General features: G+C 46.6%; 1 protein-coding gene across 5 annotated transcripts in view; it reads right to left on the bottom strand.

Moving 5' to 3' along the window:
• Nucleotides 1-13,659, bottom strand: part of PPP1R12B (protein phosphatase 1 regulatory subunit 12B) — a 100,383-nt gene extending 86,724 nt beyond the window's left edge. For all 5 annotated transcript variants that reach the window (XM_030465386.1, XM_030465387.1, XM_030465385.1 and 2 more), the window contains exon 1: nt 13,308-13,659. In XM_030465386.1, the coding sequence (XP_030321246.1) occupies nt 13,308-13,595 (288 nt within the window). In that variant the 5' untranslated portion in view covers nt 13,596-13,659. The remainder of the gene's footprint in view (nt 1-13,307) is intronic.

Below are 13,659 nucleotides of genomic sequence, written 5' to 3'. Positions count from 1 at the left end.
GCACTCAGTGCCACATCCAGGCTCTTTGGAAATATCTCCAGACACGGAGAATCCACTACTTCCCTGGGCAGCCCATTCCAATGCCTGATCACCCTCTCCAGAAAGAAATTCTTTCCCATCTCCAACCTAAACCTCCCCTGGCACAACTTGAGACCCTGCCCTCTTGTCTTGCTGAGAGTTGCCTGGGAAAAGAGACCAATCCCCCCCTGGCTCCAACCTCCTTTCAGGGAGTTGTAGAGAGTGATGAGGCCTCCCCTGAGCCTCCTCTTCTCCAGCCTGAACACCCCCAGCTCCCTCAGCCTCACCTCACAGGACTTGTGCTGGATCCCTTCACCAGCCCAGTTGCCTCCTTTGGACCTGCTCCAGCACCTCAATCTCCTTCCTGAGCTGAGGACCAACTTGACTGTATCAAGGCAAAAGAAAATTTAAAGTTTGAGGAGAACTGAGTCTTCCAGTAGTGAGAAGGCTGTTGGGAAAGGGAAAGCAATTGCAACCAAGAAAACAAACAAATTTCACTTTATTTGGAAAAAAGCAGAAGTGGGTCAAACACTGAGATGCTTCCAGACCTCTCAGCTTGCCTGGCACTGGAGCAGGCTTCCAGGGAGATGCAGGGAAGCTCTTTGAGATGATGTTTAGGATTGGATTAGTTACCTGTCTTCTGAAAACAGCTCTGATAAACCTGGTTGTCCCTCAGTGCAGAGGACTGGACCAGAAGGTCTTCTATGATCTCTTCCAGCCATGCCTGGATAACTCTTCAGCTCAGCAGACTGCCTTCAGCTGCCCCAGCACAGCACAGCCCTTCCCAGACAGGTCTCAGAAAGCAAATGACAAAAAACCCAAGCAAATGCGAGAGGAAGAGCTGCAGCTTTCAGCATTTACAACAGATGAACTACTAAGGCCCTGCTCAAAGACGACAAAGGATTAGGAGAGCAACTGGAGAAGACGTGAGTGCTGAGAGGACCTGAGACCAGGCCATAGCAATAAATAAAAGACCTGGTAGCTTTGTCAGCAACAGACATCCCCAAATCTCCAAGACTCTGAGGGCTTCAGCACCATAACACCGTACTTTAAAGGATAATCCTGGAATCAGATTACATTCAAATACCTTATTTTCCCTAATGCAGCAATTCTTGTTCTGGACAGGGCTTGAATTTTTAAGTTACCAGCACAATTTGCAGGAAGCTTGGGCATAATGTCAGCACATGGATTCCCTCCCAATGACTACAATCAATTCTTTGTTCCTTGTTCACTTTCTGCAGTGCTGAACAATTTTCTTAGAGATTAATAGCACCTAAACTAAAAAGAAAATAATAGATTTTGTGGACCAAGTTGTAAACTGCAGAGCACTCAATATTCAAAATATCTATAAAGACAATATTTGGCCACAAACATAGAACTCCTCCTATAGCAGCTATTAATAAGGGATCAAAAATAACTCGTGCAATATGCTCTGAAGTTTAAACCTTGGCTCTTCTGGCACACAGGCTGGCACAGTCCTGAAGTCTCTCATCAAGAGACAGACATATTTACCACTTATCTTTTTCAGCATGAGGGAATGCTTGTTCAGAATAACTCAAGTGATATCAATTTAAAAGACAAACCATTTAGGGCTGCGAAGGTCAAATTCTGTTTGTCAGTTCTCCAAGAAAGGAAAGAAAAGCAAGTGCAAACTGTGAAGTGAAGATGAAATTCACCCTTTGCAAGAATACCTAAAACTGTGTTCAGTCAGACACAGCCATTCAGGCTGCTGCAAACCAGGAACAGAAAGGTCCTTGGATGGAAAGAAGCTCTGAGGAGCTCCAGGGGACTATTGTTGCCTTTCAGCTTTCCCCCAGATTAGACTGAGTAAAGGTGAGGGACAGAGAGTCTGGGAAAGAAATGGCAGTGGGTAGGGAAGTAGGGAGGCAAGGAGACTGGAGATAAGCCCCATAGCTCCATAGCAGTTCAAAACCCCCAGAGCACTTTGGTCCCAAAAGCATCCAGGCTGCTGGGGAGCTGCACATGCACCACGGGATGCCAGAGCACATGGTGGAAGTGCCCAGGAACAGCAGACAGGAGTCAGATCCCACCCAGGACCAAAGGAACACAGAACAACAAGTAGTCACACACTGCTCTTTCCCTCACTGGTTCCTTCTCATCCCAGCCAGAGGCTATTCAGCTTGGACCAAGGGAAGGATTTTGGCTCTCTCCCCACAGCCCTGCTTGCTGAGATGATGGTCTACAAACCATGGGACTTGCTGAGTCCTGCCTACCAGCCAGGCCTCCTCACCTGCTGGCAGGAGCAGTGCTTTGTCTACATCAAGGTTTGGCTCTCAAGGTTACTTCTGAAACCCCAGCTCCTCTGCAGAGCACATCCGTTGCTGGGCACACAGGACAAACAGCCCTGTCCAACTTCCTGAGCTCCTGTGGGTGCTCACACAAAGCTGGACCCTCAGACATGCTACTTGCAAGGACACAAGTTCTTGTAGCTGATCCACAGCAACCAAGCAGCCACCACCCATGGCTACAGCTGCTCGTCCCCCAAGGGCCCGACCTGCCCTACTGCCTCCTGCACCCCCTTTTCATCCTCGGGGGTCTCTGAACAGCAGTTCATATTTGAAGTGCAGAGATTAAATCAGTAGCTGGACTGAAAACAAAAAGGGCTCTACTAAAGTGGACCCATAAGCTAAAAAGGACAGTTCAGCTTCCTTAACAGCATCTTCTACAGTGCCAGCCATTCTGCACAGCCTTTTTCAGCAAGTGGAAGACAACTGCTAAGCCCATTAATAAAATTAAGGCAGCCAAGAAAGATAAGAGAATACCCCTAGCCTTAAGAGCTGCTGTAGTGCAAGATGGTTAAGAAGCATTTTCCAAAGTGGAGGTAAGAAAAAGAAATCCACAACCATCATCTCCCTTGGGCAGGACTACTTCTCATTGCATGTCTGCACCTGAATTCAAGAGGTCACGACATGCCTTAAAGCTGAGCTGCTGCTGACAGATAAGCAATTTGGAACCCTTGGTTAAGTCATCCTGCAAGTGTGCACCAAAATGTAAGGAAGGCATTGCAGGTATGAGATGATAGCAATTGCTCACTAACCACATTTCTGCAAGACTGAACTCTGAAGAAGCTGAGAGACAAGTCAACCAGAAAGCACCTCTCCTGCTAGGGACCTCACCTTACAACTTGAATATTTTAGAAGAGGGAAAAAAAATAATAAAGGAAATCAGGAAAGTGCTCTAGAAACGTTTAGTTTGGTGCACACAGGAGTGCCTGAAAGCCACTGCAAAGAGCTACAGGCAGGTGAGGCTGAAGCTTCACCCAGTACACACAAGTAGAGAACACTGCAGCTGAGAAGCCTGGTATGATGGGATGGGCAAGTTCTGGAAGGAAGAAAGAACAGTGCCCAGGAAAAGCAGTCAGGTCCAGGTCCCAGGATCCCTTTTGGGACCAGGAAGGATGCAGAAATGGCTGAGAGCTAGGTGATGTCACTGCAAAGTCACTGTCATCTTTCAAAGGTCATGGTGACAAAGGGAGGCTCCTGATGACATCTGAACATCACACATCACATAAGAAGGATCCAAGGAACTACAGGTCTGTCTGTCCTACCTTAGTCCCTGGAAAAGCTATGTAGTAAATCTTCCTGAAAGCTACTTCCAGCTGCATGCAGGAGGTGGTGGTGACTGGGAACAGCCAGCATGGATGTACCAGTGGCAAATCTTGTCTAACCTGACTGCCCTCCACAATGAGGAGCTGGCAGGTGATGGGAGAGGGTGTGTACCACACACCTGTGACACCATCTCTAAAGGTACCTGTAATGGGCAGATCAGGACTACAGAGGCAGACAACAAGGTGATGGAAAACAGTCTAGAACATCAAGCTCAAGAATCACAGAGAGAATCAACAGAACTGGGTGATCAGCTCAAAAGGTGATCAGATGTGTAATCCATCCAGCAGCTGATAGTCCATGGTCTCCCCCAAGGGTGATACCAGGGCCAAGACAATTCAATGTCTTTATTAACAAATTAACACCAATTATGGGACAGAGAGCACTTTGAAGAAGTTTGCAGATGGTACCAAATTGGCTGGCAGGGCTGGGGCAGGAGATCCTCCTCAGAGGGACCTACACAGGCTGCAGAAGTGGCCTGACAGAGCTCTGGTGAAGGTCAACCAAGGCAAATGAAAAGTCCTGCCCTGGGACAGGCAAACTGGAACAACACAGACTGGGGCATCTGGCTGTAAAGCAGCTCTGCAGAAGACCTGCCAAGCTCTCAGGGTGGCAGAGCAGGCAGATGAGAGGCAGTCAAGATAACTGCTTCTATGGACTATCAATGTAAGTGTCTGGAAGGGACTCTGAGACACAACATCGACTTTCTGCTTCTCAAAAGACTTTGAAAAGAATATTGAACACAACTTCTACCTTTCAAAGCTTGTGCACAGTACACGGAATCCCCTAAATGCTAACGAGACCGATGGGAATATCAGCACACAGTAAGTTCTGCTGGCTGGAGCATGGTGTAATTCAGTCAGCTTCCTTCAAACACAGCAAAGGAGCATGAAGTGAGGCAAGAACTGACAGCCAGCACCAAGTGATGGAATAAGCTCTGAAGGTTTAAACTAGATGCTACCTCCTTTGGAAGCAAGACAGCAGCACTTTATAACCATCCTTAGAGAGCACTCCTTCAACTCTGTATTTATAATTCTGCTTGAAACACCTGCTTAAAAAAAACCACTTCTTGCATAAAAAAAAAGGAACGTGGTAATAGGCTGGATGGCAGCATTTTGTGTGTGCCATCAAGTTGCTTTGAAAGGATCTTTGCCAGTGTAATCATTTTTGGTAACTGAAATGGTTACATTAACACAAGGTAGTTCATACCAACCCTATCAGCATCACTTGGGATGTTCACCAGAAACTCAAGCAAAGGCATGTGGTCTGCTAGCACAGGAACTTCTGCATGCATGATCACATCACTTTAAAAAAAAATAAAATTAAAATCAGACACTTGGGAAGTCTGAAATGTTTGTGTGATGGTCACAGGTGCAGTTAAACTCCCACCTGGGGTCAGGACATGCACCTCTTCCCCAACAGGTGTAGGTTGTGCCATTGCAACCAGTTAGCTCCCAGTTGGTCGTTACCCACAAAACCACCAAACCTGTCTACACCAGAGAGCACATCCTCTCACTTACAGAAACCAGAGAGCAAATGGGGTAGAAAAAAACCTTTAGAATCATCCTCCAAATCCACAACAGTATATAAGGTAAATCTTCTGATTATTTCTGTTGACAGAGGCGGGGTCTCTGTTAATGCTGCAGCTGAGAGCAGTGTCCTGGCTGCACAACACAATTAAAAGCAGCCCCATCCATCCCAGCCAGGGTCAGGGTTCACCTGCCCCAGAAACCTTCCCTGGCAGAACCCCATTCACACGTCTCACTCAGGATCGAGCTGTCACTCAGGATCCGTCCATAATTAATAGTTGTTGTGGGTGAGGGTGGCAGTTCATACAAATTCAAATCCTGGAAGAGGGAGAGAAACCCTGCTTCATGCTTTGACTTCAGAATGAACCCTTGCAGTGCCTCAGGAGGCAGCAGTTCAAGCACAAAACCCAAGAGGGTTGACTCGGTGCAGCTCCCTGTGCGGGCCCTACCACCTTCAAGCTGCTTTTCATCCCTCTGGGTTGTGGTATTGTATTTACAAGCCCAAACTAAACAGATGTAAGCCAGGTTAGGCCACGGGAGCCCACACACAAAGTTGCACCAGCTCAGTGTACCACTGCTCCTCTCACCTCTCCTACAGCAGCAGTTGTGTTTGGACAAGGGCTGGTACCACGCGTTGCTGCTACTGCATGGTTTCAGAAGAAAGCATCAAGCTCTGTAACAAAATCACATTAACTGCCCAAGACAGTGAGGAATGACAAATTATAAATAGGAGGTGGCTTCAGACAGATTCCAGAAATGGATGGTGAGCAATCACTGTGGCAAATCAATGCCCCAGCTCAGAGTATCAGAGAAGGGCCAGGTTTAGTTTTACCTCGAAAAGGCAGTGACACATAAAAGGCTAATGGCAGGTGGTCACTCTGCATTCTGGACATTTCACAAAGATTTATGAGTGGGGCTGAATGCTGGAAAAGCAATGCTGAAACTGCTTGTGTCCCTCTGCAAGGTCAGCTTATTGTATTATGGTAGCACTTCAAGTGAGACTCTTATGAGTTAAGACTCATAAGTTGGTTTTTTCAGCTTCAGAAAACAAGACACTAAGAAAAAATATCATTAAAAAAATTCACACCATTTATCCCTAGAGTGAAGTTTCATTTATTTTCAGATGAGCAAAGACTGTATTTAAACTGAGAGATTAAAGCTGGAAGAAGACTGATTTTTCAAAAATTTGTTTAACTTGAAAATATTTAACAAAAGTGTACATACACATTCTCTAAAATACCAGTAATTTGTAAGTGCTGAACATCATCATTATTGCTGAACATCATCATTATTATGAACTAACGCTGTCATGAGAACTTGTGTAGATGTCTGAATCAAGAGTTTTGATGTTCATGGTTGTCAGCAGGTTGAGGAGGAAAGAGAGGCCGGCTCTAGGGATCTGGCTGTCAGCAGTGGGGTATCATTCTCACTAGCTTGGGAACCTAGGAAAACAAATTCCATCTGAAAAACATGTTTTAGGAATCAGGCATTTGAGAATGGTCCTGTTCCACATCACTCAAGGAGGTCTGTTCCACCACAGTAAGAGATGCTCCCCACTCTGGAGTGAAGGGAGGAAATAAAATCAGTCACCTCTAGGCTGGAGCTCCATCCCAGTCACACTCTGCAAAGCTCGGGCAGCTCGGGCAGCTCACGTCACCCTCCGTTTTCAAGAAGCTGACAGCAGCTTGAAAATGTTTCCCGGCTCAGGCCTGCATGGCCTACACTCACCATGAAGCTGTTCTGAAACCTGGTCATGCTGAAGTGAGCCCCACAAAAATAGGCACCTAAATCCCCACCAAATCACTCCCTCAAAATTCTTACAACCTGAAATGTTGCTGCTGAGGCAGACTGAGCACCTCCTCCTGCGAGCTGCACCTTTCATCCCTCTGCAGATCAGTTTGCTGCAGCCCAATAAAGGAGATTGCAGGGACAGCTGTTGCACCTCCCTTCAGAAGGACAGCTGAAAATAAACTGCAGGCTCAGTTCCCAGGATTTATCCTGGGCACCTTCACCGTGCTGGGGCCATACCATTGCCACCAGGTCAAACAGTTCACTTGCTGGACAGCTTGCAAGTGCAGGGAGGGGGCTGCCAGCTCTTGAAAGGGTCTGGCTATCTTGTTCATTTCTTTTTTTATCTGAACCCCATGCACAAACATCATTTTTTTAAAAAAGCAGAGCAGACAATTCAGTGTTCAATGCTCCCCCTGCCCTCTTTTTTTATTCAAAAGTTAGAAAGAAAAAAAATATCATAATTTTTACAACCACTTACATAATGTTCCCTTTTCCCAAGCTTCTCTGAAAGATTGCTCTAGCGTGCACAGTCTGACAGGCTAGCATACCCTCAGCTGAGAGCTAGCATACCAACCCCAAAGTCTCCTATCTTAATATTAGTTATTATCTCAGCATATTACAACACACAGCACTCAGGATGTCTCACAAGGCCTGCAGTACCTCATCTGAATTCTGTCTCCAACCCTGTTTGTAACAGAAAAGAGCTCCTGGCCCCCAACACCTACTGTTAAAATAAGCAGGAGGCATTATAAATTGTAAGTACTACCAGGCTGATGGCAGTTTTGTCGAGGTTACAGCTGAGAGAGTTGTGCACATAAGGGTTGCCTTTAATGTTTCAGCAGGTTTCAGCCATGCCAACAGGAACCAGGAGACACAGCTCTGGAACAGCGACCGTTCCAGGCACTGCATTCACTGCTCATTCCTGCATTTTTTGCTGAGCCAGCCTCCAATCTTATCAAACAATGTTGATTCAGACAAGTATGCAGCATTAAAGGCTTGTCTCCATCTCTAGTGCAGGCTCAAGAATTTTATTTGCAAAGGTCAGAAAGCTTTCAGCATGTATTAAGTAAGTACAACAAGCTTTCCCTACAATACCTTCACTTCCACGTGGGGCCAGAGCTCTGGACTGCTGGGGAACTTTTCCATATAGAGCACTAAGGAGCCAGGGTGATCACTTCTAGCTGCTGCCATGAGGGAAGTTGTAGCTGAAAATCCTCTAAGTTCCCTTGCTCACTGTTTATGGGGAGCAACAGAGCTTGACAGCCCAGTGCTGGATAGGATAAACAGAGACTGAGGAAGGAAACAATGAAGATTGCATTTCCCATCACAAATATCCATCTGCTTACTGAAAGAATAAGCTTCCTCCCAGCATCCAGTAGCTGAATGACTGCTGAGGTTGGCTTCACTTCCCAGAGCCCAGTTAACCAGTTGAGAAACTGCCCCTAACCCAAAGCTCCTGCAGTGGCTGCAAGGAGCAGCAGCTCTCTGAGGCTCTCGCTCATTTCAGTTCAAAGTTAATTTGTTTAGACTGGAGTTAATTCTGCCCACTTAGGAGACTGTTTGGAAACAGAGATGTAAGGGACAGACAATTGACCTAAGCCCACAGGGACAAAACATCAAGTCAAAAAAGGGACTGAGGAAGCTAAAGCATGAAAATAAAAGCCTCAGGTTGGTAAAACAGCACTTCAGATTTTTATTAGCTTTATCTAGTAAATTCCTGCTGCACTGAAAGCAGCTTCCAAGCTTTCTCACTTCATTTGGAGTACATACTATTGTATTCTATTTATAAGTGAAACCCAAAAAAAGGTATTTCACCTGCCCTAGTGATAAGCCTTATTTTTGACAGTGTCATATTTCAGTTTGATGAGCAGCATTGTACACAGTACAAACAGCTTGCAACTTCTATTTTCACTGGCAGAGGCATACCTTCAGAAAGAAACTTCTCCTGCAGTAGAAAAGGTATGACCCTCCCTCGACAGCCTTCTCTTCCTAGGATGAATGTATTTTTAGGCACTGCAGGCATCCAGCCTTAAAAAATACAGCCTGATTTATGACACTATCATCACTGGTTAAAAGATCACAAGATAAACTACCTTCAAGTACAGCTGTGATCTCCCAAACACACGCATATGGGGCACCTGAACACTTCATTCAAGACTTTTTCATGCCCCTGTGTATTTTGTTATACTCCTCATCTCAAGGCTAAAGCTAGCTTTTACCTTTTGGGAGCTCAGGCACTCCTGTTACCATGTGAGCACTCTGCATGGGTAATGGAGCCCGGTTACCCTGTAAAACAACTCCAGGATTCTTCAGTCCAAACCTTTTGCTTCATGCTCCTCGCAGTGATGTCCTAGCTAGAAACACAACCAATCCCCACAGGAATCCTCTCTTCCTTCCCCTCAGTCTCCCTGATTTTGTTCCAGGGTTAGCACCTCGATGTTTCCTCCAAGTCTCCAGCCTGCTGTGCTTTGGGAGCGGGGTCTGGAATGTGTTCCCCCAGCTGTTTTTAGACTCTCTGAAAATTCTGCTGCCTTCTGCTCTGCTAGGACTGCACACAGTGCTTGGAAGTGAGTAAAGAGCCAATCTGCTGAGCAGCAACCAACCTTAGCTTGACACGGATGCTGCTTTATAAAGCTCTGAAGAGCTGCTAGACCTCGCCTGCGGTTTTACAGTTCCAGCTCCAAGGCAGGAATAACTGAAACTTGGACTGCCAGAGAGCCACAGCCCCTGCTATCTCACCCAAAATCACTACAGAAAGTACCTGACTTTTCATGAAACAGCTTCTGAATCACCACAGGTGCCCAGCAAGTCTAAAAGAAACCAAGTGCCAAGGTACTTTAAGAGTACTGTAAATGACAGGAACTCAGGAGCTATTTCATGAGCTTCTCTGTTGAACAGGCAGAAGAGAAACATAGGGTAAAGCATCAAAGGGCAGACAAAGGATAAACAATTTCTTCTGTTGTCATAATTTGCAAACTGGTCTTTAAAGACAAACAAGCATTGCCTGTTATATTTGGAGATGCCTTCCTAACTAGTAGCATCAGAAATTTTTTTCCCTTAAGACTCAATTTTCATAAAATTTCACCCTTCAGCTTCATCTGTTGCTCAGGAGGCGAGAAAGCATTTCATGCCACTTCCCTCCATCTGCAAGCACTAAAGTTCAACTGCAACCAATAGTTTGTTCACAGAATTATTGAGGCTGGAAAAGACCCGAGATCATCAAGTCCAGCCAATGACCTATGAATGCCTGACCTCCTGTCAGCAGTTCTCTTGATGATGTTCACTCACAATTAATATCCCCCTTTCCATTCTGCATTAGACACCAAATCATTCCCCAAAATACACAATATTCAATGAATTAATTTAATCACTGATAATACAGGATTGATGTTCATGCAGAAGCAGTTACCAGGCACTGAGATAAAGACACATGTATTTATGACTAAAGCCCCAGTCCAGATAAGGCACTGGCCTGGGGGGCAGTTTATGCTGTGCCTGATGTCTCCAAAGAGGGGGATGATACAAGCTGCAGGCCCACAAACACCACTCTAATTGAAAAGGTTATTTTCAAAATACGGTTTCATGGCTATAAATAGCAAAGAGAGCTTCTCACCCAGCAAGCACACCATGGCTCTAAGTCATAGTGGCCCAGATACCAGGAAAAGTGTAATTTTACCTTTGTTGAATGCTACACAGCATTTGGGACCACTGTGTGCTTCAAACGAGCAAACCCAGTTGGTAAGACTGGTGTTAGGTTTTGTAGCAGCAGAAGCTGGCTCTTACAAATAATTAAGTCAATTGACTTTGTTAACCCTTCCATTACCTAAAAAGAGATTTGCTTGTACATAGCAAGTCTCACTTCAGTTCTCTAATCAAGCCTTCTCCTCAACAAAGCAAACTCTGCAATGTGGAGCATTTCCTCCCTCACTACAGGGCTGTTTGGTTTCACAGGTATTAAATGAGAGCAGAGTGTCCCTACCACCTGCCCTGTATCTCATAATACTATGTTTCTAACACTAGGAGAAGTCAGTAAAAAACTCTTTCCATGTACTACATACATTTCTTTTGTCAACCAGCAATCTGGGAACCCCCAACCAAACCAGGCCACAGCTGAGACTTAAGCCACAGTCAGTAACATTCCTCATGTCACATGAAAACAAACCTGTTTTGGACAGATTCAGTGAAAAGGAACTCAAAACAACCTCCTCAACCAAACATTTTCATCTGATGCAGATTTATAGATGCAAAATTCACATGTACAACGAGACCTCTAACAAATCAGTGTTTGTTCCATTTGGGTGTGGGAGAACATCTCAGCACTGTGGTGTTGTCTGGGATAGCCAGATGAGACAATTCACTGGGACACTGGAACAAAGATTTTATTAAATTTGGAAGCCTCCCTTCCAGTAAAGTTTCTAAAGAACACCATCACCATCAGACTTGCTTGTGCAGACAGCATCTGCTCCACTCCTCACTCATCAAAAAGCCCTCCCAAGCATCCAAGCCCTGGGTGCCCTGTTCAATACGTTACCTGATCCCTGGCTCCTCAGACACATTTCTTTACATACACAGAATTATATTTGCAGCCTCCTTGTCAATATATGGCTTCCCAGAGATGGAAGAAGTCTGACCTTGCAGAGATAATTGCCCATTGTCTGATGAGTTTAATGCACTTCATGATGCACTTTTGGCCAGGTGTCACGTTATGTGCATCAGCAAGATACCCAGATAATTCCAAGGAGATCATAATCAATCCTGGCTGGAAATCCCTCGTGAAGCCATCCCAAGTCTACCATCCTTCTACCTGCCTTAGATTCGGCCTTCTTGCTTGTAAAAATGCTTTCAATAACCAGCTCTTCAATAACCAGACTCTTAGAAGTGTTTATACAATTATATATTATTATCTAAATTTGTTGACCCTGTGGAGATTAATTAGATTCATTTACCAGAAACAATCAAACAAAACAAAACCAAAAAACCTCAGAGCCATTATGGAATTCACTGCTTTGCCAGCTCAAGTCTTACACAGCCTGATGATCCGTAAGCTCCTATGCTCTTTACCTCACAACTTATTTTTGGAACTCCAGTGCAAAATGAACAGATATCACTGCTCCTTGTTCACTGAGAGCCACGAGCAAGCTTGTGAACCAAGGTTTTAAAAATTCTAAATCCTTCAGTGCAGTAATATCAGCCCAGCAAAGAAGAAAATTTAATCAGCTCAATTACTGTCCTGCTACGTGTGCTATTAAAGCATTATTCTTTAGAAACACATTATTTCCAGATATTGTTCTTGGACTGGGCTTCTTTTCCCAGTCCTGTCATTACACTTAGTTTAATCTACAAGATCTTAAACCAAGAAAATTTTCTTCCTGAGGCTGGCCTGGATTCAAATCGGATTCATTTCACTGACCAGATGCAGCAGCCTGGGACACTGATTTCACATGCCCTGCTAAATTCTGAATCAGTCTTGGATGGCAACAGGTTTTCCAGTATGAAGGGGTAGCAATTTCACATGCTCCCTTACATTCCTCTCTTTCACACAATGACAGCAGCAGCTACAGATGAAACACAGCACATGTTCTAGGCAGGAAAAGCTTCACCCCTCTGAAGGTAACTTCTGTAACCAGTTCTGTTCGTGCTCTTCAGCACATTTGGAGGAATGTTAGTGGAATACAGTCATTTATCTGAGCTGCGGGCAGCCTCTGGTCTCTACAGAGGTTTGTTTGGGGAGTTTCAAGGCAACTTTGATATAACACAAACCCAGAAACCAACGAGACACTTCTGACCTTGCAAAAACCGCACTGCCCACGGGACGTTTTCCAAGTCCTGATGCTATTTCGGCAGACCCCAAGCACAAAGGCAGAAGTTTTCCAAAATTAATAAATTAGCCACTTAGCCAGGCTCGCGGCTCTGCCAGCCCCATGCTTTATTTTGCTAATTAAACTACTTAATAACCCTGTGAGAACTCGGCACATCAAGCTGCTCGACTGGAATATGCCGCCACGCTCCCTTCCGAACTAGGTCTCCTCTTCAGACACACGCTAAATATTCAGGAGAAGGCTCAGATCAAAGCTTTCTCTCACGGCTTTGTTTATAAACACTCCGCTGCCGGCGCTGCAGGTACCGCTCTGCCCGCCCCCCGCCAGCAGCGCCTCACACCCGGGTCCCCCCCTCATCTCCGGGGCTGAGGCGGGGGCAGTGCGAGCCCCCAGCCCCTCGTCCCCTGCCCGGCTGCCCCGGGAGGTTGCGGGGAAGCCTCGCTCGGCCGCGGACGGAGGGAAGGGGCCGCCGGGCCGCCCCCCGGGCCCAGTTCCCCTTCTCCCCGAACCCGGGCTGCCGGTACCTGGTGCAGGGCTGTCAGCCCGTCCACGTTGGTGGTGTTGATACGGGCGCCGCGGCCCAGCAGCCGCTTCACCTCCTCGGTGTCCCCGCTGGAGCAGGCGGCCAGGAAGACGGCGCCCTCCTCGAAGCGAACGCGGGACCCCCCGGCGCCGCCGTGCCTGCTGCGGCCACCCCCCGCCGCCACCGGCTCCTGCTCCGTCAGGGAGCCCTTCCAGCGCCGCAGCTGCTCGGCCCGCCGCAGCCGCGCCGACTCGGCCCGCTTCCCGCCCAGGTGCTCCGGTTCCGACATCGCCGCCGTCGCACTGAGGCGCAGGGAGCGCCGCGCCTCAGCCGGGAGCGGGGCGCAGCGCCCC

This window comes from Calypte anna, chromosome 26 (genome assembly GCF_003957555.1).
Source record: "Calypte anna isolate BGI_N300 chromosome 26, bCalAnn1_v1.p, whole genome shotgun sequence".
Taxonomy (NCBI): Eukaryota; Metazoa; Chordata; class Aves; order Apodiformes; family Trochilidae; genus Calypte; species Calypte anna.
This window is presented reverse-complemented; position numbering and strand designations above follow the sequence as displayed.